The 24,153-nt window shown below is 36.8% G+C and overlaps 1 protein-coding gene across 12 annotated transcripts in view; it reads right to left on the reverse strand.

The window, feature by feature from the left end:
- Window positions 1-313: 313 nt before the first annotated feature.
- HDAC5 (histone deacetylase 5) overlaps window positions 314-24,153 on the reverse strand; it is a 132,976-nt gene continuing 109,136 nt past the window's right edge. For 10 of the 12 annotated variants that reach the window (XM_087946043.1, XM_087946040.1, XM_026669656.2 and 7 more), the window contains 14 exons: window positions 21,181-21,346; window positions 19,501-19,634; window positions 16,390-16,510; window positions 15,688-15,737; window positions 13,960-14,067; window positions 13,796-13,851; window positions 13,045-13,132; window positions 9,925-10,044; window positions 7,953-8,050; window positions 7,093-7,211; window positions 6,300-6,433; window positions 3,762-3,846; window positions 2,653-2,806; window positions 314-2,139 (listed from right to left, as the gene is read on the reverse strand). In XM_087946043.1, coding sequence (XP_087802169.1) covers window positions 2,100-2,139; window positions 2,653-2,806; window positions 3,762-3,846; window positions 6,300-6,433; window positions 7,093-7,211; window positions 7,953-8,050; window positions 9,925-10,044; window positions 13,045-13,132; window positions 13,796-13,851; window positions 13,960-14,067; window positions 15,688-15,737; window positions 16,390-16,510; window positions 19,501-19,634; window positions 21,181-21,346 — 1,473 coding nt within the window. In that variant the 3' untranslated portion in view covers window positions 314-2,099. The remainder of the gene's footprint in view (window positions 2,140-2,652; window positions 2,807-3,761; window positions 3,847-6,299; window positions 6,434-7,092; window positions 7,212-7,952; window positions 8,051-9,924; window positions 10,045-13,044; window positions 13,133-13,795; window positions 13,852-13,959; window positions 14,068-15,687; window positions 15,738-16,389; window positions 16,511-19,500; window positions 19,635-21,180; window positions 21,347-24,153) is intronic. The other 2 variants (XR_015745738.1, XR_015745739.1) reach the window with 1 other exon arrangement.

Here is a 24,153-nt window from a genome sequence, read left to right on the forward strand (position 1 = left end):
CACAGCCTTACATTCTACACAATTATCCCCTCCCACTGCCTCCCCCTCCCACACACAACTTAGAAATCCCTCAGCCCTGGTTAGTGAAAACAGTATCAAGCCCCATCTTTTCCTTTGTTTCATTATCCCTGCTATCAACTTTCCAAAGGAAAGGAGAGTTGGTACGAGTTAAAAAAATACTATTAAATAATACATCTGTAATAAAATTATATACCTTTTTTCTTTATATCCATTTCTTTTAAAAGCTAAAATTGCTCTGTTTCTATTTCCCCCCTCTTTTTGGCTGGTGAAGTAACAGCAAAGAATTCTCTCCTTTTTCTTTTGCTTTGTTTTTTCTTTATGAATGGACAAACTTTCATCAAAACAGAGTTTTTACAAGTGATACAAGAAATCAAATTATTTACAATAAATGACAAGGAGTCTTTCAAACAACGACAGAGTTGGAGGAGGAAGAAAAATAGCAAAAAGAGAGAATGTCAAAGCATTGGTCATGAAACAGTCTACATATGCAAAACTTTTGTTACAAAAAGGATTTTATGACACACAGAGTGATCCAACCAAGGAGGTCCTTTGTAAATAGGCTTGCACGCATATATCGCATATATCGGTTGACAGATTGAGAACTGCAGGCATAAACAGGACATATACTGTAATTCAGATGTGCAAATCAAAGCACAGCTGAGTGATAATGCAGTCACACAGAACTGTACTGTGTTGGAAGTGAGTTAATGCTCATCCACAACGATCCCCAGGCTGGTGAGATATTCATGATTTCTTTGAACATGCCTGGTACAGGATCAGGGCCAAAACATGCATTGAGGCTGGGGATATATATGTGATTCCTTTCTGTCTTTATGTAGGATAATTGTTAACTAGATGGCAAACGAAAAAGGGATAGGACTGAGGAGGGATGGTGTAAAAATGAACTTACAGAGAAATTAAGGCATTAACAAAAATGACTTAAAGGCACACTTTTCCCCCTTTCTCCCTACCTTGGGAGCTTTTTCTAGAGCTTTAACCAGAACTATATAAATTGAGGAACAGCTTAGTGCTGAGATGAATAGAGAGATTTAGGCAACAAAGGTAGCATTAAATCCAAATATTTATGAATCTATTTTGGGGATAGGAAAGAGAATGAAAACATTAAAAATGGCAAAGTCGGGGGAAAAGGCATTTGAAAATTCAGGGCCAGGGGAGGGATTTTCAACCCCAATTCATTTTGCAAACAACCCAGGAGAGAGGAATGCTTTTTCAGGGTCAGATTTAGGAAAAGGGTGAAGTGGGCAAGTCTGGCTCAATGCAAACTGGAAATATGGATGGCTTGCCTAGGATAGTAGAACCTCTGGGGCTCCGTGCTGCATAGGAAAATTCTCCTGTTCTAGACTCTAAAATGCAAGAGGCATCTGTGGGTCCCTTAGTTCAGTCTGCAATCCATTTCTCTTTCATTCCAAACAAATGAAGGAGGAAAAATTATATATTCACCTATGTAGAAGAGGAAAGAGGTAATGAAATTGAATTACAAGAGTTGGAGATGACCAATAAGATCATTAAAACCAACAATTCCTTGCGCAGAATCTGGCATCCAGATTCAAGATTCTGAATAACTATTTAGGATCCAAGCATACACTGGAAAAAAATTATTGAGGAAAAATACACTTCTTTGACACTTCTTACTTAACTGTAGGTATGAGAGACAAAGAGATAGAAAGTATTTTTTTCTCCTCAAAAAGCAAAACGGCTTTTCCAGTCCTAAAAAAGGGGACAGGTTTAGTGTCCAATGGAGGAAGGAGTGGGGGGAGGGAATGACATCTGAAAAGGGAATAATGGAGATGTCCATGTGAAAAGCCCCCTTACCAAGTTCCTTCACAAATCTCCAAAGAGTCAGGACAAAATGGTGATGCTGGTGAGAACAAATGCTTGGAGACTGACGCGATTACGCACACACACAGAGGCTCATTTTGTCCAGTGCAACTCTTTTTTTTCCTTTTTTTTTCTTTTTAATAGATAAAAAATAATAATTTTGTTGTTGTTTTAACGAACTCACAAATGATCAATTAAACCCACAGAGTGACAGCTACAGAAATTGAAGTCTTGGCACTTCACAACACTGGTTCAGCCTCCATTGGCTCTTCTACTGATCTGTAGGAAGAAGGGGCAAAAAGAGATGGCGATTAATGGTCTTCCTCTGTTGCGGAGTTAACACAGCTATTGGCTGTGCTGAAAGAATTTTCAAGGGCTGCTCTGATTAGTAGTAGGGGCCACTACAACTACTTTGAATTGTTAGTTCAATTCAAAGACTTTGTTCTGGGTGGAGGTGTGGTCCAATGACAGTTAGGCTAGACCTAGCACCTTCCAGATGGGCTTTGACCACTACTTGTGTACTCATCCTAATTTCTGACAAATTGAAGGACCCACACACCACACTATAAAGACTAAGACAGTATTTCTCAATCTTGGCAACGTTGGTTAATGCAAAGCATGAAAAGACAGGCAGTGCTCCCCTTCCTAGTGGATCTGAGCATGCAGAAGTAATTCCTGCCCTCCAGAAACAGTGGTACACATGGTGTTGGGGCAACCTGTCAGGCAGATTAGACCTCCAAAACAAAATCCCCCTCACAAACAGACACTTGCCATCTCCTGAAATGAACCTACCGGACACCACAGTCTGCTTTTCCCTGCTCTGTGTCCACTGACAGTGATGCCATCGCATTGACGGTCTCCGCTTCTTCTGCTTCTCCCTTCTGGGCCTCCAGCAACGAGCAGCCAACAATTGCTGCAGAACTTTTCACTGAATTCCAGTGTTTGCCTGTGATACAATTGCCAAGCATTAGGTTAGAAATTCTAGTACTTGGTTGAATTCCAGCCTTGTCTACTTGTCTACTGTTTCCAAACCTATCACACTATCAATGAAATCACACCTTTGGTATCTTTATAGGAACACATCTTTGTATAATCAGTCCTATAATCAACCACTTGCTATGGTCACGATTACGGAGATTAATTAAAATAAATGACTAGCATCCCTAACAAATCTTGAGTAGGACTACAAAGTTAGAACTAGCCAGTAAAGTATAGCTTAGAGATGAGGGATTTCGGGCGTGCTCTCCTCTAGTATCTAAAGATTGCTGGGAAAGTAGCAAAACAAATCTGATGCACCAGAAAGCAGGACTAGGACAATGGGGTGGTGCAAGCAAGAGGATTTGTACTAAAATTCAGAGAAACATCTAAACTACTGCTTCAAAAGATAGTGGACTTCTCTAGTATTTGAAGGAGATGCTGGAAGGCCATTTGTTTGGGCTACTGTAGCTGATGTTTCTAGGGAATTGAACTGAATGGATACTGAGCCATGTTTAAACCCTAAATGTTATGGCTCTGAATTAGGTGGTAGCATCCCAGCCCCCAACCCCACATATGTTAAAATGTTGAAGGTTTTTATTTTATATTACTATTTTTTTTGCAACATTAATTTTAGGTTAGTTGAGAATATTGCAGATGCCCTGTTGAACATAAAGGGCAACCTGCCCCTTACAAGCATGTTGTCAATCCCTGTTTTTCATACCAACATGCTGACTAGGGAATTCTGGGAATTAAAATCTACATTCCTTAAAGCTAAAAAGATTAATAAGCGCTGTTGTATATTACACAGCTATAACCCTATCCTGAATGTAGAATAAATCACCAGTTCAAGCTTTTCTTTAACAAATCTCTTTTTTCCATTAGAAAATGCAACACGAAGCCAAAAGCATGCCCCAAAAACTTACTCTGGATTTCAATGACATTCTCCAATGTAGCTATGGCATTTGAATTAGGTTTTTGTTGCAACAGAGCTTGATCCAACTGTTCCAACTGCAACAAAGGAAACTTGAGTTTAGTTTTTTGATCTCCAGTCTGGATAGAAGTCATGAGAAAAGATAAATAGTTCAAATAAATGGGAGCCCAAGACAAAAGGAGCACGTGAAAATAATTGGGGAAATGGTGACAAAAAAAAGCCAAAACAATTCTATGTCTATTTCCAACAAAGCCTTCATGTACCATTCCATCCATTTAATATTGTGAATTTATGACCTTTGTTTCTATTTAGAATTGATTGACATTTGTGTTTTATTTGTATGATTATATTTAATAATAAGATACCCATGTTTAAATATAACAATTTCCATGTCTTCTTGTGCTCTGCCTCTAGTACTTGTATATACATACAATTCATCAAGTCTTTATTATTTTGCAGCTGAAAATCATATTGCTGAAAGCCATATTGTTTCATATATGTTATAAATGCATTCAGGCATAGGTTGAATTCTGGTGACCAGGATATCTGCTGACCAAAGAAAGTATGAATCTAGTTTGGATGTTTCCATCAAGGGAAAATCATGGAAGGACGTGTTCTATAGTTTCTACCTCTCTGGTATCACTGGGCCAAAACTTTTCAGGCAATGGATTTTTTTTTTTTTTTGTATTTACAATTCAATACTGCAGAGGGGAGAACACAGCACTGGTCACAAGAGAAAGCTTTTTGAACAGTAGGTGTTTCTAGCTGTGCGAGGTAACAGTAACAATATATTGTTGGTGCTGATAGGAAAGTTGGATCTTTCCCTAGATCAGCTTGCCTCTCTGTATTCTTTAACATTTGTTTCAAGGATTGTTTTGCCTGATCATGTTCCACCTTAAGAACTGTGGAGGGAGAATAGACTAAATTTGAAATGTTAAAATCCACAGCCTTGATCCATATAGGTTGGGTTTTTCCCCCCTGAAGATTAATGGTGCTAAGAGAAAGAAGCTGGCTTTGATAAAAGGTTTATAGATGCACTCTGGACTCTGTCTCCTCTCATAGGTGTGTATTTGGGACACATACACACAGCATGGTATATGGAGAGCTGTTCTGATGAATTTAGATTGTACCCTTTCCAGAGAGGTGAAACACAAAGCCATGGGCCGGGGGGAGTCAACCAAAGTCCCATAAAGGAACTGGGCTTGAGGCTTAGCCTGAAAAAGTTTGAGTGCAGCTGGAACATACTATCCTCCCTTGGATCGGAACAATTTAAGGATGGCATTGGCAGATCTTTGTCCAATAGCAGTGTCACATTTGCAGCGGGCTCTCCTCAAGCCAGTGGCATACATGACTACTCCTAAATACTTAAAAAGCCAGTCACTTGTTCTATTTTGTGGCCATTAATGCTCCATAAACGGAGCTTTTACCTTTTGGCAAAAGCCATAATCTTGGTTTTCTGATAGCTTATTTTCAGATTTTCATTACTGTAATATGGATGAAAATTCTCAGAGCTCTTTTGAGTCTGTTGGTCTGGGAATAACCACAATTGGTTGTCTGCATAGAACAGCAGGGAAATGCTGTGATCCCACAGTTTAGGAGGATGGAAATTTGGATCATTTGGATATGCCCTTGATATAGAAGCTGATAAGCCGGGATACTAAAATATATTCCTGTTTTATCCCCTTTTGAGTTGTAACTGGTTTTGAGAGAACCCTTGGACATTTGTACCTGACTTGAATTAAGCGAAAAAGGCTACAACTGCTTCATGAGGCTTCTGGATTTGGTCCTGGATACAGGATCAAAAGATACCTTAAGAAATATTTTATATAAATGAAGAATTCAGGACTATTAGAGGATATTAGATTTTGTAAGAAAATAAAATTATTTATTTTGCTTTAATGTCTTTATTTCTCCCCATATACTTCTTTTGATATGTTTATATCTCATAAATTCTGCACATACATCTAAAAGATATCTGCATTTTCCCTTCTATCCATTTTCATAGCTCATTCATTTTTTTTTCTCTACCCCTGATTATTAGAAGCCTTCTTACATATATTGATCCATTTCCTATATACAAAAATAGATACTTTGTCAATTTCAGGATGGCCCTTGTGTAAACAACATTAAAGATGTCATGAGTCAACTAAGTGAGTGCCTTCTTGTTAAAGACATGTTCTTTCCTAAAGGATAGTCCTTTTAAAGATATCTTATTAGAGATTTGCTTCCTGGCACATGGGACCTATACCCACTCTGCATTCATAATATTTGTTAAAGATGATGCCTTTTTGCAAGGCTTTAACAATTATTTTATGTCTTGACTTTAATACTAGTACTAAATTACTATTTCTTGTAATAATACTTAGCTACCTTTGTTTTAAATAGAAAGACACTCAATTGTCACCACTTTTGAGTTACTTGCAAAAATAAAATAATAAAGCCAGGTACAGATAAATATCTTTTGATGTTTCCATTCCAAGCCCACTTGAGACTTTTCCAGCACCCTCTTTTATGTATGCCTTGTACTCACCTCAATGCCAAGCAAGGCAGAGACACAGGCTTCAGAGGCATCACAGATGGCAGTCAGATCATGACCCCCTTCTAAAGCTAGGACCACACGTCCATCTGCTAGATCCATCAGTTGTTTGGTCAGGTGCCCAAAACCTACATGATCAAGAAGGAAAATGAATTAGTGATTTCTGTGTTAGCTTTTACGTTGCTCTTTGCTACAAATGGAAGAAAGCCAAGGATGTCTATTTTGATGAAAAACAGTTATCTTCAACATTTATGAAGACGGTGATCAAGCTACTTGGAACCTGAAAGTAGGCTAAATAGTCTTTAAGGCACTACCCAGGACCATCTGTGCTTTGGGTTTTTAACAATGCTTGTATGGGACATACACTTCAAAAGATCAAGGAAGTAGTGATAAATTATCTCCATGGAAAAAAAATCATTAGATAAAAAGAGCTGCAGCTCCAACAATTGTGGCATCATTTAAACACATGGAAAGACCCAAGCTTTTCTTGGCACTGCAATAAAGGAAAGGTGTGTCAGAAAAGCTATCACTTGTAAGAAGTAAATAGCGGAATTATTGTCAATAAGACATCCTCCTATATTCATACCATTTTTGAAATTCTAATCTGACAAACGCCTTTTGTTAAGGTTAGGAAACCTATGGAGACACTGAAATCTTAAACAAACTACTTTAGCTCCATAGTGGAAGTTAACTGGGTAATCTATTCCTATCTTTCCCAACTAGCCTGTGAATAGTTTTCTCTATTTATAAACTAAAAGGGACCTTGCCCTACGTTCCTCACACTCACATTTGGCTGTGACAGAATATCCACCCAGTGGGGACAAGTGTCCCTCAACAGCATCGAAGCCAGCAGAAACAAGGACCATATCTGGAGAGAACTCGTGGGCTATAGGCATCACCACAGTCCTGGAGGACACAAAACAGCTCTCAGATTACTCTTAGGAACAGGAGGCAGGACAGCATTAATTCTGGATCAATTGCAATATATGGATTAGGAAAATTCCAGGCATTTTAGCTTTCCCACTTGAGTCTTTGTAACTTTCTCCAATGCACTTATTTAAACTGGCTACATATTTGTAGACAAGCCTTCCTCAATTTGGCACCATTCATAATTTTAACTTCCACAATGAATTACCAGCCTGGCTTTTGGCCTTGAATGCTAGAAATCAGAGATGAAGAACAATCATGGGCTATTAGAAAATTTCTCCTAACTGTAGCCAACAATTTTTAGAGTGGGAACTGTGTTAGTCTACTAAAGCAAAACCAACAAGCAAATCTTGTGCCCCTGAATTTAGCATAACATAAGCATAACATGAATAAACCAATGCTTCATAAAAAAGTATTTATGAAGCCTGCAATACCAATAGGCAGAGGTAGTCACCTCATCTCATTAGGAAAAGCCTTGGACTATCCAGTTGTTAAAATACCTAAGAAAATTTTGTCTCCTAGAATTTTGCCACAAAGGAAAAGAGGAAGAAATGCATTTGGCAGTATTATGACACTATTGTCATGTAACCTTTACTTTGAAAATGACAAGCCACCCCTTGGCACGTTCCAGGAGAAAAACAGAATGTTCTGGGCTTACCAAAATATTCCTTGTTGGGCCACAGAGCTTTACACATTATTTATTGTGGATTGCAAACCTACCTGAAGGCTGTCAAATATTCCACATCACCAATAGGGGGATCCACTCCACCAGTCCAGGCAATGTTTACATTGTAACCTACACCCATCCCACTGCCAACCTAGAAGAAAGAAACATGGTGGATTACAAAAGCCCTCAGCCATGCTGAGAGCTGCCAAGGTGTGGGGGGAAAAGATATGTAAGAATAAATCCCAGTGAGGGGACCCACATGTTACCAGATTCAAGTGAGTAACAATAATAGGAGAATTGCTGATTAATCTCAAAGTATGGCAATGGGTGGGCAGATTGGTATAAATGTGGCTTGGGTAAACTTTACAAGCATTTAAGTATCAAACAATTATGGCATATTTTAGGTAAACTATTTTTTAAAACTGTCTAGTGAATAAGGCACTAAGCTAGAAACCAGGAAACTGAGTCCCACCTTCGGTATGGAAGCTGTTTGGATAACTTTGGGCCAGATACAATCTCTCAGCCTAACTGACCTCACAAGGATTTGTTGGTGTGCAAAAATTAGGAGGAAGAAGGAGTATTGGGTATGTCCATGCTCTGAGTTATTTATAAAAATATTAAAGATAAGAACATCTAAAAAAAGTTTGCAATTCACTCACATCTTATTAAAATTCACATGTTTTGTACGTTTTCCAAATTACACTTTGTATGTAGTTTTCTTAAATGTAGCAGGGTTTTTGATACATAATCTTTAAATATCTACTTTTTATATAACCAATGTTCTTTCTCTTTCACACTCTGTTGTATACAATATCAGAGATGTTGTTTAATTGAGACCAATATGTCAGGCCCAAACCAAGAATAATACAAACAGTTTCTTCCAAGTTGAGTTTTTGTTTCATAGATATAGAGAAAATCTTGCCAGGTTGAGGCCTCTGCTAACTCCATCTACAATATACTCTGAACACTATTAAGAAGGGGCTCTCTTCCATCACATATAACATCTGAACCAAGTTGCCTCTTACTCCTCTGGAAAAAAAACACCTCCCTCCTGGAAATCTATCTCCTTAGTATAGTCCATCTTCATGAACTATGTTTATACTGTGACCGATTCAATTTCAGAAGAGCATTCCCATTTTTTGTTTGTAAAGAAATGCATGGCAGATCTGTTTCCTATCAATACTGTTCTGCAAATACAACAGTCAGTGGAAAACTGCCAGCCATTCTCCTTTCCAAGCTTCACATGGTGCAAAAGTTCTGCCATCTTCATAACAAGAAACAAATCAATGACTTTGTTCTTTTTTTTCGGATTCAAAGTTTCTACTGGACGAGCCTCTTATTTATTTTTTCTGCAATTCCTCTCTCTACTACAAGATCACATAGTATGAATAGAGGAGGCTTGCCTTGGTTTTTCCCCCCAATACAGATAATCCTTGACTTACAACAGTTAATTTCATGACTGTTCAAAGTTACAATCACTAAAAAAGTGACTTATGACTCACTTTTCACATTTACGACAGTTGCAGCATCCTCATGGTCACATGATCAAAATTCAGACAGTTGGCAACTGACTCACATTTACGACAGTTGCAGAGTCATGGGATCCAATTTTGTGATCTTCTGACAAGCAAAGTCAATCGGTAAACCAGATTCACCTTAGCAACTGCAATGATTCAACAACTATGGCAAGGAAGGTTGCAAAATGGAGCAAAACTCACTTAAAAATGTCTCACTTAGCAACATAAATTTTGGGCTCAATTATGGTCATAAGTCAAGGATTACCTGTGCATATTTACTTCTCATTACACCCTGCTTTTTATCCTTCTTGTGTTTTTCTTCACTGAAGCAAACAGTTGGAACCCAATTCAAGGTGGAATTTTATTTCTCTACTCCAATTTCTGAAATATTTTGGGATTAAAAATATTTTAGTTTTTTAACCTACAGATTCCAAGCTGGTTCCACCTTTAGCACTTCTTGTTTTATAAATCAGATTTATTTATTTTTTTTAAAAAGGAATGCACATACCTCTTCAGGAGCTCCACTGCCTGGGAAGAAATTTCCATTATCATAACGATGGAGAGAAATGTACAGAACACTGGGGTCGCTGTAGAATGCCTGCTGGGTTCCATTGCCATGATGGATATCCTATCAACACGAAGTAGAACTTAAGTAGAAGAAGCACCATGGTGCATGTAGGCAGCAAGACACTCACAGCTCTCTTCAATTATATTGGCAGACATTAAATTTTTAAAAATGCACCTTTGTAAGCTCATAAAATCATCAAATCTCGTAAGATGTTGGTGTTTTTGAGATCCAGTTTGAGCTTCTTCGGTGACAGATCAAAATCTGCGATTGTGCTTAGTTTCTATCTCTGCTTGCCACTGGAGCGTCCCGAGCAGCTGGTTTCGGGACTAAGCCACCCCGTGGAGGTGGTGAAGAGAGGGGGAGACTGCCAGCAGGGTCAAGGAGAGCCACACCTCTCCTCCCCAGCTGGCCATTACTCCCTTTCCTGAAGGCGGTTGCAGCGGTGGTCAGAAATGGCCACCTCAAAGAAGAATCCAACCAGAAAAGAATGTGTAGGAGGAAGATAAGAAGAGAAAGTTTTTGGCTGACCGGGTCGAACTGGAAAAACAACAATACAAGGTACCCTGGAATTTGAATTATAAAGAACAACATTGTTCCCAAAGAAGACTTTGAAGCTGCGAATGAGAGAGGGAAGGGAAAGGATTTCTTTTCTTTTCTTTTCTTCCCTATATTGACAACTAAGAAATTTAAGCAAGAAATCGGCAAAAATCCACTTTGACAGTAACAGGTATTTAAGCTGAAAATAAAATGTCAAAGGGATAATAAAGATTTCTGGATTCTCAAAAACTTTTAAAAGAAGGAAAAAAACAAAAGGGTGGGATCTGGAAAAAGGAAGGAGACCACCTGGAAGCGAAAGGAATTAACAGTGAAACTTTAACAAGATTCCTAAAAGATACATTTTAACTGAAACTTTGTAACAAGATAAAAGAACCCTAGGAAGAAAAAGTGGAAAAAAGAAGCAAGAAAAAACAGCTTTGCATTATTTGGATTATTTGGTGATTTTTGGATTTTGGGCTATTGGATCTAAAGGACTAAAACTAATCAGGTGGTTGTTTAAAAGTTTTTAAAGTGGTATCACTCTTGGAAGAATTGAGAATGGAACTTAAAAAAACAGAAAGAAGATGCACAAGAAGGAAGAGGTTCTTTTGGATTCATATTTCAATTTTTAGAAATGGAGATCCTGAACTATGAGAAACAACAAGAAATGCCTGTAGAACAAGAAGGGTGGGACAAAGAAGAAGCCATCTTCAATGACCAAGTATTTCTATGTGGGGAAAAGAAAGGAAAGGGGAGAAAGAGAGTGAAAAATTTAAGATCCGAAAAAACAATCCAAAAAAATAATAGTTTGAAAAGTAATTATAACATTAGGAAGAAACAGAAGAGAGGATTACAGAAGAGAGAATCAGAATTAAAGAGAGAAGGGGTCAAAAAGGGAAGGGAGAAGAAGAGGGAGAAGAGGGAAAGGAAAAGAAATTATAAAGGACAGAACCAGGACATAGAAAACAGGGGAAACGTACAAGACACAGAGATAATGGGTGAAAACTTAATTGAAAGGGGGATTCTGCAAGGGTACATAAGATAGTATTGTTATATTACAAATAGAAATTAACTTTGAAAATATGAAACAAGTGTGATTAAAATGATAGATAAAATACTCATTGTAATGTAATGTAATGTTTAATAAATAAATGAAATAAAGAGAATGAGAGAATGAAATTAGGAAAGGAGGGGAACATTTTAATTATTATAAATGTGTTATAAAAATTTAAGTGAAGAGGAATATGAAAGAAACATGAAAAATTATGGAAATATTATAAGTGTTCCTAGAAGTATGATATCCCATTGAAAAGGGATGTTAAAGATTATAACTAACATTAATGATAGAGCTGAATTGGAATAGAATAAGTATTTCATTTATTATTGATATATATATATTTTCTCTTTAAGAACTTAGTGCGTATTTTAAGAATGTACCAAGCAGAATTCGACTGGAAGTTATGTGTTATATTGAATGTTATAATTGTAAAGGCATAAATTGAAGTTTAAATAAGAGTTGAATGGATAAAAATTAAAAGATACAATATTCCAATTAGTAACTAAAGGGGAAAATTTTGTTTAATGAGAAAAGAAAATACGAAATTGAAACAGGACAGACAAAGTATAAATATGATGACTAGAAAGGTCCTGAAACTTAGAAAAAGATATATATAATTGAATTTAGAAAGGAATGACATAATTAAAAGTAAGATTGAGAAAACTAAGGGAAGGGAAAAATTATTGAGAAAATGTTAAAATAGTAATAAGATATGGAATAGAACACAAAGATGAATATGAAATTGAATTTGTGTCTGTATGGAGAAGTGATAACCCGGGACCATGCTATTCTCAAAAAAAGAAATTTTACTTGTATTATGTTTTGCGAAAACCCAAATAAATTTTTTATAAAAAAAAAAGATGTTGGTGTTTTCATATAATTTGGAAAAGTTCAGACATGAATGCCAAAATTTCATGGGAGATTCATATTCTCACATAAGATTCTGATGTTCCCAAAGAAGTGTGCTATGTGTTAAGTTCTATGACATCTAGGCTATCAAAATAACATTATGATGAATTTGAGCATCTGAAAAAGTTGCTGATGCTACCTTACCTAAGATAAGGCCCAAGTCAGGATAGAGATAATGTCCAAAGAGGACATTAAAAGTTGATATAGGAACAGCTTCAGAAGAAATCCATGAGGTAGGACAAAGAGCCCTATGATGAACCTTATTGTTCCATTAAAGATGGCACTACTGATGGCAGCCTGAGTGAAATGTTCTCTAGCACTTCTGATATATATTTTTTTTAAATTTCTGTGATTCTCTGCAAATTTCATACTCAAGAGATCAGATTTTGAATATCAGACAATGTACTCTGAATAACAAGAAAGCTTTCTGGTTTTATTCCTCCCTTCTTTTCAAATGTGAATGAAATTCTGACTGAGGGGATGGCAGTTAGAAAGAGGCAAAATTCTTTAACCTAAGAGAGTAAGTGACCAGAGAAGGGGGGAAAAAAACACCTTACCCAATCCACAATGAGGATTTTACTGATGGCAAGCTTTTGTTGTAGAAGCTTAGCAGCAATGGCAACAGAGTTGAAGAAGCAAAAGCCCCTAAATAAAATGATAAAGAAGAAGGACATTATTGGAGCAGGATAGATAAGCAGCATAATAATTGACATACTTTATCGGAATAGGGCTTCCCTAAGCCCAACATTCTCCATTACAGCAGGTAACCAGATTTCATGAAGGATAAACTCATAGGTAGAGCGTTTTTCTAAGTGATTCTAACAGGTACTAGATTCAGTATCTCACCTCTCCAATTAGTATTAGGATAAAGCCCTGCCTAAAACCCTAGAATGCTCCTGCCACTAAATAAAGGAAACAATGGCACTTCAGTTTGATACCATGTAGCATCTATTCTTATTTGACCTTTAAAAATGCTACTTACAGTAACAGGCATTACAGAATGCTATGAAAAAAATCATCTAATCTTATCACCTTTTATACGTCCATTTTCCAAACATATTTGGGGCTATGGATGTCTAAGTAGAGTTAGTAAATAATTTTTTTATTAACAGATCAAATATGCAGTTCTACTCAAGAAGGAAGAAATGGAATTTCATTTGAGAAGAAGGCACATAAAATAGCTTTTTAAAAATGCATCTTTACTTATTTCACTTTCCCAAAAGAATGTATTTTAGAAAATGTAACATTTTTTAATTTTGCAGTAGTTAAATGTAGATATTTTCCCCTCACTTTCTAGTATACACTTACATAGCAGTAGATTCTTCTGCATGGTGACCTGGTGGTCGGATGATAGCATATCCATTCTAAGGATGAAAAAGTCATGTATCTTTAATAACGTGTTGATTACATTATGATTAGCACACAACTACTTTTAATGCACTTTCTGTCAATGGATTCAAAGAAGAATTTACCTTAAGTTCCCCTGATGCCACTTTAAAGGCCAGCTCCAGCAAACAGCCAACAGCCATGCGGACTGCACTGGATGAATGCATCTCATTCCACACTGTGTCACTATCAACCTGCCATGAAAGTTTATCATAGATCACAGGAGTTGTAGAAGATAAAGAGTAAATCCATCCAAGTTAGCCTGATCATTCCCTTCTTTGATTTCCATCCTGCTTTTAGTTTAGAAATTCACACACAAAACTTGTTCCTTCGATTTTTTTCCATAATAACACCGCAAGGGGTGGGGTTAGATGAGTGATTGACCCAAAGTCATCCAGTGAGTTTCTGTGACTGAGCATGGACAAGAATTGAGATTTCCTCATTTCTAGGCCAACACTTTAACCACTACTTCACTCTCAGCACAGTAGATTTTGTCCTATCTATGAAAGGCTTTAGGAGATGAGGGAAGTAACCACTTGCTATTTGATAGGTAATAGGAATGGTGTTGTAATGAGGAGATTTGTGTGCGAACAGTCCTTTGTGGGCTTATCTTCCTAAGCAAACAAGCCACCCAGAATTACCTTGAGGTTTATAATTTTATAAATAAAATAAAAATAAAACCGTTTGAGTAAGTGCACACAGGATTCAGGAAAGTGACAAAGACACATCCTTTCCAACAGGCTTCTAAATTGCTAACTAGAGTCCCTGTGGATTTTACTCTGTTAGTTCTTGCCAACTATAGTGGCAGTGCTCTTCTCAGTTTCAAGGTCATTAAGCCAGCGCTGTCTGAGGTAGCCAGCATGATGTTACGGGGCAATGTTAGCTTCCCACCGTAGTGGTACCCATTTATCTACTCACATTTCCATGCTTTCAAACTTTAGGTGGGCATGAGCTGTGGCGAGGATGGGAGCTCACCCTGTCGTGTGGCTGATAAGTTTCAAGGTCATTAAGCCAGCGCTGTCTGAGGTAGCCAGCATGATGTTACGGGGCAATGTTAGCTTCCCACCGTAGTGGTACCCATTTATCTACTCACATTTCCATGCTTTCAAACTTTAGGTGGGCATGAGCTGGGGCGAGGATGGGAGCTCACCCTGTCGTGTGGCTGATAAGCCCAGCATCTTAATTGCTGAGCCACTGCAGTGCCGCAGATTGTTAATAAAATTGATTTCATGATATTGATGTTTAATTTTACTCTAGTTTTAACATTCTTTTTATTTTTGTATTTTATAATTTGTATTTCAGCTGTCTTGAGCGCTGGATAAAAAGACAGGATATATATTCCATTTAAAAAATAATAACAGAAATAAATGAGAGATGCAGCTGAGGCCTCATTCATCGCTTCATCTATTGCTTGCAAGCAATAGATAATTGCTATATAGGATTCTTGTGGGCATTCAATAGCATGTTGGATAAAGATAAGAAGCAACAAACCCAAAAGGAATGATTTTAAAGCCATTTCGGTACAATTCAAGGACACATGAAAAGATCAAGAAGATGCAATTAAAACATAACATAGAGAACCATCTTATATCAAACTCAATCTTTTATCCTCTGGGTTTCATATTGCAGCTCTACAGGCTCTCAAGCAGGGTCATGCTCCATCACAGATGAAAACTACATCTGCTTGCTACTGACTTGAAGCCCTATTCCCAGAAATTAAATAAATTGCATAGCAGAAATGAAGCTTTAAGCTGGAATATGGGAGGCTTTCATTTCCTGCCATCTGATTTCCCTGGTAACTGTATTTCACTCACCCCGATTCCACCACACGGGAGGACAGCATACATCTTCTGGCTAAGGGGACCTTAGAGGAGAAACAAAGAAAGGAAAGGGGGGTATGAATGCCACATATATACCAATTACATTGTACATAAGATTAATTCATTTCTTTCACATTTTTCATGTCTATTATTACTGTAATTGAAAGAACAAAATCATAATCTTTATGAATACAGGATTCAACTGGGTAACTTTACATTCCATTACTTCTTTTTTAATTGCCTATAGTGGATTATAACTCATCAGTTTAGTACCGCACAATTTTGAAAAAGCCTAAACTCTAAAATAGATAAACAGGCATAGATCAAAGAGCCCCTCCCCTTAACTTCTATCTAATTTCCCCTAAAATTGGGACTCTTCCCATTATGTGCAAATGCTCCCTTTGTTTTGCATCATTGCCTTACTCATCATACCTCCCAATGCTGGAAAATACACTCCCCTGCCACCAAAAGTTTTCCCATCTGATACAGAAGTTTGAAAAGACAGACTTTACCAGACATTCTACTAAAAAGATGGCCTACAGACTGCCCTTTCTCATATTTAACCCTATATTTTCTGCCTGTAACCATACACACAAATAAAGCAAAATTCTGTACATTCTGCAATTTTTAAAGAGAAGGGGGGAGCAACATTTTGCATTATGAAAATAGAAGTATATAAAATGGTAGATATCCTACCTAGTAATTTCTTGTTGTCAAGTTTTTGTCTGTTCAAGGGGCTTGTTCCATATAGTAATGTGTGGTGTTCCGAATGGACAGCCTGGATTTCATCCAATGTTGCCTTCCGGCCTCGGATTCTCTAAGTAACAAAAAAAATGGGTAAAGACATTAGACAGAAAACTTGAAATATTGAACTTTGAAAGGATTTTGAACAAGAATCCAGTCTAGTACTAGATTCTCCTTAAGTTACATTTACTAACACGGATGTGTTGTACTTGTCCATGCTTTGATAGTAAGGTTTATTCATTTTTTATTATTTTCAAGCTAAATATCTAAATTTGGCTTATCTATTAAGCTTTTCTCTTTCCAGCCTTTCTAATATTTCATTTCAAGCTAAGAATGGTGGAGAAATCTTCAACTGCCCCTCTTCACTACCTGAGTATTCATGAATGGCTTAGGGCCCATGTCAACATTGCAATCAAAATTCATAAGCTCAATGCTTTCTTTCAAAAACAAAATCAAGGATCACTTTAATACTGTTCAATATGAAATTATTTTATGGAAAAATGCATTCTTTGTTCTGGCTTCAAAACAAAGGCTTCCTTTTTTTTGAGTTGCTTTTCTATTCTGGTTGGGCTTTGTTTTTTGAATAAAACCCGTGACGTAGCACACACATATAATGTATGGTTCTTACAGGCAAAAGCATTGCCATTCCTTTAACTGAATTTCCTTTAGGGCTTTCTCGGAAATATTTGCCAGAAACCTTCCCCAGACAAGTGTTTTGATGGTGGCATGACCTTTGGGATATTTCTCTACCACAACTGTAAGACCATTCACACTGTCTTGCATTAAGTCAGATCACTGATCCATTTGCCAAAATACAACTTTTTTTGACTGTCAACAGCCAAAGTTTCAGGCAAAGATATTTTCATCTCTTGTTACCAGAATATTTTCATTTCTTATTACCAGAGATATTTTCATCTCTAGAGCTCATTACCACCACTTGACAGATTTCAGTACCTGAAATCTGTATGGAAAGCATTCACTTGCCTTCCCCAATCTCAGCCTCTTATTTAAGCTGTGTGGTCATCGACTCCCAGAATATCCCATGTATGTAATTTCTACTTGCTGAAAAATCTGGGAATTGAACTCAGCACATCTGAGAAGTGACCAGATTGGGGATATCTGTAGTTGTAGCTGAATCTAATTTCCTGGAGAAATGTGTGAATTAACAATGAAAGCAAAGGTAAATTCAAGAAAGAAAATACTCATGCAAGTTTCTGGAAAGCAAATGACCTTATCAGTTGATAAAATCAGTTTAATCTCTTATCTGCCTTATTTGTTGGTTCTTTCTCTGAATAAATCGTCTTTAAAAAATTCCCCAAAGAATATGACACAGTCAACAGTTTAATTCCTTTGTCTGCCTTATTTTTTAGAGTGAAACTAGGATTATTGAAAAATGTTACAATTAATAAAACAGCTATATATATGTATCAAAGTTCAATGTCAATTCAGATCAAAACAGCAGCTGTGTTTGGAATCTCATATTTTGGAAATGTTTCCCCAATTGTTATCTGACGGTTATAATAATTACTAGTCATTAAGTCATTGACTCTTAGCAATTACATTTTCTCCATGATGTTCTGTCCCTAACCTGATCCTTCAGATCTTCCAATGACTTATTACTTCCATAACCAAATTTATCCATTTTCCTGATGTTTGTCCTCTTCTTGCCTTTCCCGCCACTTGGTCATTTGTATCTCAAGTGAGAACCCTAAGTTTCTTTTTCAATGATCCATTTATTGGCTGTCCACAGAATACTGCAAAGTCTTCTCCAATGCCAATGTTTAAAAGTGTCAATACACTTCCTATCTTGCTTTTTCAAAATCCAACTTTCGTTTCTATATAGAGTATCACAGGGAAAACCATGGCTTGTATGATTCTGATCTACTAAAGATCTATGTGTCTAGTACAATGCTGATGTGAATTAATACATCTGGTCTTCATTTTCTGATTAAATTTATATCAAAACATATTACAGCTGATCATGTTTGATAAAAAAAAAATAGTACTAAGCTTAAAACAATCTTATCTCTTTGGCCAATCATTTCATATCACTGGATTTCACCTACTTTCTACTGAGAGTTCAATGATCTGGTATTCAAACAGATTTTTTACTATCCTTCCCCGCACCCCCACTAATTTTAAGCATGGGAAGAAAATAAATCAACAAAAGACTCACCCTCACAGCTAAATTTGACGGTGTGGCAGATACCGAAAGACTGCATAGATGCTTTCCCCAGGAAGGTTCAGTACATAATTGATGATCAGCCCTGGGGGGTGGGGAGGGGAGTCAACACTTTTATAAAGTCAATACACGTTCCTGCATGAAAAATGTAACAAAGTAACCTATAGTACTTGAAATTAATGGAATAGCAGTGAGGAAAGATGTATATGGTACTGTTTTTCATGCAGGAACTTTCAATTTGTACATGGGCTATTTGTTTTCATGCTAGGTATCAAGAGTGTTGACGTCCCCTGGAATGCACTGACCTTGCTGAGGAAATCCAGACTTTATGAAATCTCAAAGTATTACAGGTTATGGTAGGGAAATCTGAGGTCTTATATGTGTTTGCTGAAGCAAAAAATTCCAGCACTTCACGAAACCAAGCAAACTGGCTAGGGCTGCTGGGATGTGTAGTATAGTAACATGTAATCAGAGTAGCTTTTGTTTTCAGAGTTCCACTGTGGTTATTCTCTTTTGTGCTGGAAATAACAGACTGAAGGGTATGCTTTACATATCTTTGGTTTTGTTTTTTTAAACCCTTTTCTGTATGGCATGTTTCCAAAACAAATAAGATGCAGCAAAATTGGACGTTCTTGTAGCAATTTAAAGATTAGCAAATTTATTAGGACTTAAGGAACACAATAAACGCTACCAAGTGCCTGATAATATGGACTCATCTATTTTGTATTTCTTTTTTTTTTTATGATGCCACAAAGCTTGGATATTCCAGGATGAGCCTTCCTCCACTGTAAAATCATTTCCCCAAATGCAGTTATTTTTTCAACATGACTTTGGAAGCTGTCTTACCAGCTGCCGGCAAAAACGTTCCACTCTGAGATTACCTCGCACTTGTTTAGCAATCCTGTCTCTTGTAGTCTGGACCAAATACTTTGGATCCTCCCAGCATGTTCTGGGTGAACATTAGTGTTTCCACATGTACATTGGTGCTTCAGCATGAACGTGTCATAAACAACACCTGTGAGAAGGTGGGGAAGGAGCACAGAAAGGAAGGAAGAAAAAATAAAAAGTAACCGAATCCTGTCCAGGCTTTTATGGACAGCTGGCATATTTGGGATTCTGTTGGCATGCTAAAGACACTATTGTGTCACAAAATTACTAACATCATGGGTATGTTGAGTTATAAAGGAACAATTTAGAAAAAGGCAAACTCCTAAGATTGATTTGTATCAGCTAGCCAGCATGGCTTCTACTATCCTGACTTTTCTCTTTCTCTCTCTCTCTTTTTTTACACACGACTAACCATTCTCTCTAAACAAAGTGGGAGCTTGTGGCCACCACATTATTTTTATTTGTTAAGAATTGCTGTGAGTTTGATGAGGTTCTCAAACAGATTCTATATATTAGCATACATAATCTATCCTGAGTCCACACCCTGGCCATACTGTCTTCAAAGACTGCAGCCAAATGCAACAAAAGTGAAAATAATAAAACATATTAGGAGATTTAATGTAAATTTAAATTATGTCTGGGGTTTTTTCCCCATTAACCCTGCCTATTCAATTGGCACCTAGCAGCCAACAAACCACTTTTTTCCTGTGCTTTTAAGTCAATGTTGACTCCTGGCAACTAGATGGATTAACTTTTAAGGTTTTTCTGATAAGATTTCAGAAATGCTGTCTTGCCAGGGCTAAGAAACGTGTCTGGTCCAAGGTAATCCAAGTGGCTTTATGCCTAAAGCAGGACCAGATCTTGTGGTCTCTTAGTTTTTAAACTGATACCTTAACTACTACACCAAACAGGTTGTCCAACAAACCACGAAGGACCCTGAAGTTGAAAAAAATAATGCATTAATTAAAAGTATCTGAAATCAAGTATATAAAAAGCATTTGCATTAGCTAGACCGCTAACCTGGACAAAATCAACATGATTTGCAGTGGTTTCCAAGTATTCACTGAAGGTGCTATTTTTAAAGTCTTTTAAAATTCTAAGGCTTAAGGTCTGATTATCTGAGGGACTGCCCCTCCAGTTATGAACCTCTTAGCTATTAATATTTGCAAAAATCTCTCTTGTCAGAAACTTGCATATCATTGTTCCTAGCTTGGAATACATTCCACTATGAGTTACATTTAGCCTATATTCTGGCAACTTTAAGAAAGAATGTATTTCTTTCTACATGCTTTTGATGCTGATTAACATCTAATTTTATTTAAAATTAACATCTAATTTTGTGATTGACAGAAGCCTTAAATCCTCATCAAGTAAAATAAAACAGTAATAAAACAAGTCCAGTTAAAACTACCAAACTGGAAATCTTCTCTCAATGAACCAAACTGATTGAGATTCAAGATATAATCCTGTTGTGCCCTAAAGTAAAGAATAAAGCAGAGACAATATTTAGTTCCTGGACACTAGGGACTAGATGTGATAATAAAGGAGAGAACATATGCAGAATATCTTGCATATCTGAGACAGAAATTTTCAGGGTAGGAGATGCACTTTCTAAACAGCCCAGCAAGACAATTATCCCATCTTCCAAGCTCCGGGAAAAGAAGTTCACCTACCTGTAGTGAAAAGGTGATGGACCAAAGGCTCAGGTGTACTGTTCTTCAGACTAGTGCTAGCAGGTGAAGACTGGGTACGGCTAAGGGCTTGATGGGGTACAGGGCTGATGCTCAGGGGAGTTTGATAGAGCTGCAGAGATCTTAACTGATGCGCATCAGCAAATACCTGTACATTTCATAGAAATAGTCAGAGGGAAACAAAGAAAAACAGATCAAAAAATTACTTCAATATTTCACCATCTTTTAAAAACTGCCTTATTTAGCCCAACATATAATATTTATGAGGAAGCTAATGCTCATTGACAGTTGCTTTTTTTAACTTGTCCATGTATTAATGATTCGTCCCAATACATTCAGAACTAGGACAATACAAAATCATTCTGAAACATTTTAAGAGTGGAATTTCATAAAATGTTCTGTTTTCAGTATGAAATGAATAGCTGAAGCATTCCAGAAACTATTCACGATTGGAAGCAATCTTTTCTAAGCTTGTACCATTGTGTGAGCTCAGAATGCTTCTAAAATGTAAAAAATAGCTAATTTTGTACAGTTATTTCATGAAATTTTACAGCTCAGTTGTTTCAAAATAATTTGTTTTGCATAGTCCAAAGAAAACTGTATACATTTTGTTAAAAACATTAGATTTCAGAATCATAAAAGAACTGCAATTTTATTTTAGATAGCTGGTATCAATCATACCTTATAGCAGGTTCTATGGATGTAGCCTAATATTACGAAGTTGGCCATGTTAATTTGAAAAGTTCATTGAAAAAAATTAGTTTAGATTTCAAGCAAGGATGCACTGCCGCTTTCCTAAGAAACTTCTGATAAGATGGAAGAACGAGGGGAAAGGATTAGAGAGAAGGTGCATATGGTGTTTGTGTATGTTTTGCTTACTTCCAAATCTGACCCAGATCTATTTCCTGTTGCCTTGGCACAAAACATTAGTCATCAGGAAGCATAGGAAGTGAAAAGAAATATTTGTTTATCCTGATCTAACTGCTCCCCCTCTTTCAATTGTTTCTGAAACCCACACAAAGGAAGATTAATTTCTCTGCCAGTAGCAATGGGAGAACAAATCCTTCTCTCAGCAGCATCAATGAGATTCCACCCTCCCCCTCCTCCAAAATATCTTCAATGTTAATATTTTCATTTAAATTAGGGTTTTTTTTAACTGGGGGACAGGAAAGCCATCCTGATTTTGTTGAATGGAAATATAAAATCCATGAAGAAATAATTAGATGCATACATCATACTAGGCTAATTTAGGCAATTAGATTACGCAAGCCACCTCCAGTTGATTATGGCTTAATGTGATCTGGGTTAATGAACACAGCCACCGATTCCCTGCTATAGCCATCCTCAATTTGCAGAATTTTAGAATTTCCAGCCAGTATGATCAATTATTTTGATAGTTGGAAATCCTGGGAAATGGTTACAATAAATCTGAAAGGTACCATGTTGAGAACATTTTATAGAATACATTCACAGAATCAAAAACATGGCAGAAACTTCAAAGATAATATAGGAAACCTCTGGTAAATGGCTATTAAGTCTTTGTTTAAAATTCTACAACAGACTGATTACTTTCGGGGCAGTCTGTTCCACAGTCATAAGAGATTACCTGGCAAGAGGTTCTTTGTAATGTTTAGTTAAAAATATTTTTGTTGTATTTTGAATCAGAACTTATTGCACTGGAGGAATACAGGATAAAACATACCATCTTTGAGCATAAAATTATCCAAGGTTATATTTCTGACCTCCCAGATATTACTAATTTCCAAGAGATTAGATTCTCCAAAATTTCTCACCACTGATCATGTTGTTGAGCATTGATATTCAACAATTATTGCAAGCTGAAGATTCTACATTACTGCCAAGCTTTTCAAAGTATGGTTATCTTCTGTAATTGACCATGGGATGACACTGGAGGAAAATGGAGCTTGAATATGTGGGGAAATGATCGATATGAATCAAACTTGAATTTGTGTTTTATGCTTGATTGATTAAATATAGGGTTCCACAGTAAACTCAAATCAAGAATTTTCCAAATACGTGTAGCATCCATTTTAACAATAGCACCCATACCATATTATGCATGAGTCCTAAGCTACTCCTCAATGTTCCTTTGACATACTTTATTTTTGAACCCCTTTCAATCAATTGTGATTTATTTGCTGACCCTTCGTCTGGAGGAAAGGACTTTCATTTCTTTGCCAAAGACACATTCTAGTAAGGAACTATGAAATTTTTAAATGAACAGAATGAAAAGCAAGGCAGATGACTCATAATCAAGGATGACGTTCAGAAGCCAGAAGTATGCTCAGAAACCAAGGATAAGAGAGACAGAAAAGGTGACTCTAATGCAGGAGATGAGTCACTTTCCCTTTCGGAGGCTCCATTATCTCAGATGAATGGGGATGAAGAATGGGAAGTAAGAGACAGTCCTTCAACTAGTTCTCCAAACTTAACAGTTCCTTATAATACACCTCCCCTGTTTGCTATGAAGCGCCTCTTTCTCTAGTCTTCCATAACTATATTATTCTTCCTACTTTGATCCACACTTCCTCAAGAGGCAGTAGCAAACAAGCTCAGCAGGAATGGGGGAATTGATATGTTTGACCTCCAGTGGGACTATTGCTATTGTCTGCAATATTGTTTTCCATTTATAAAAACTTATTTTTACTTTTAAAAGCATACTATACTTTTCTTTACTTGATATTTGTATCCAAGCAATTCGACTAATCATTCAAATGGGGCATCTTCTGCATCCTTCTGGGTTTTTCTACTTCACTGCAAATATCAAGAAGTACCAGGGCAGCCATATTTCTTCGGGCATCTTGTCATAAATTACCCAAATATATTTCCTGCCTTTATGCCCACTAGTTTTTAGAATCATGATTTCTCTGCTATTTCCATTCTTTTCTACCCTCTATTTTTTCCATGCCAGTTGGTAAACAGTGTGGCCAAAAT

Source organism: Notechis scutatus, chromosome Z (genome assembly GCF_049901735.1).
Source record: "Notechis scutatus isolate UNSWTSFEM ecotype Mainland chromosome Z, rNotScu1.2, whole genome shotgun sequence".
NCBI lineage: Eukaryota > Metazoa > Chordata > Lepidosauria > Squamata > Elapidae > Notechis > Notechis scutatus.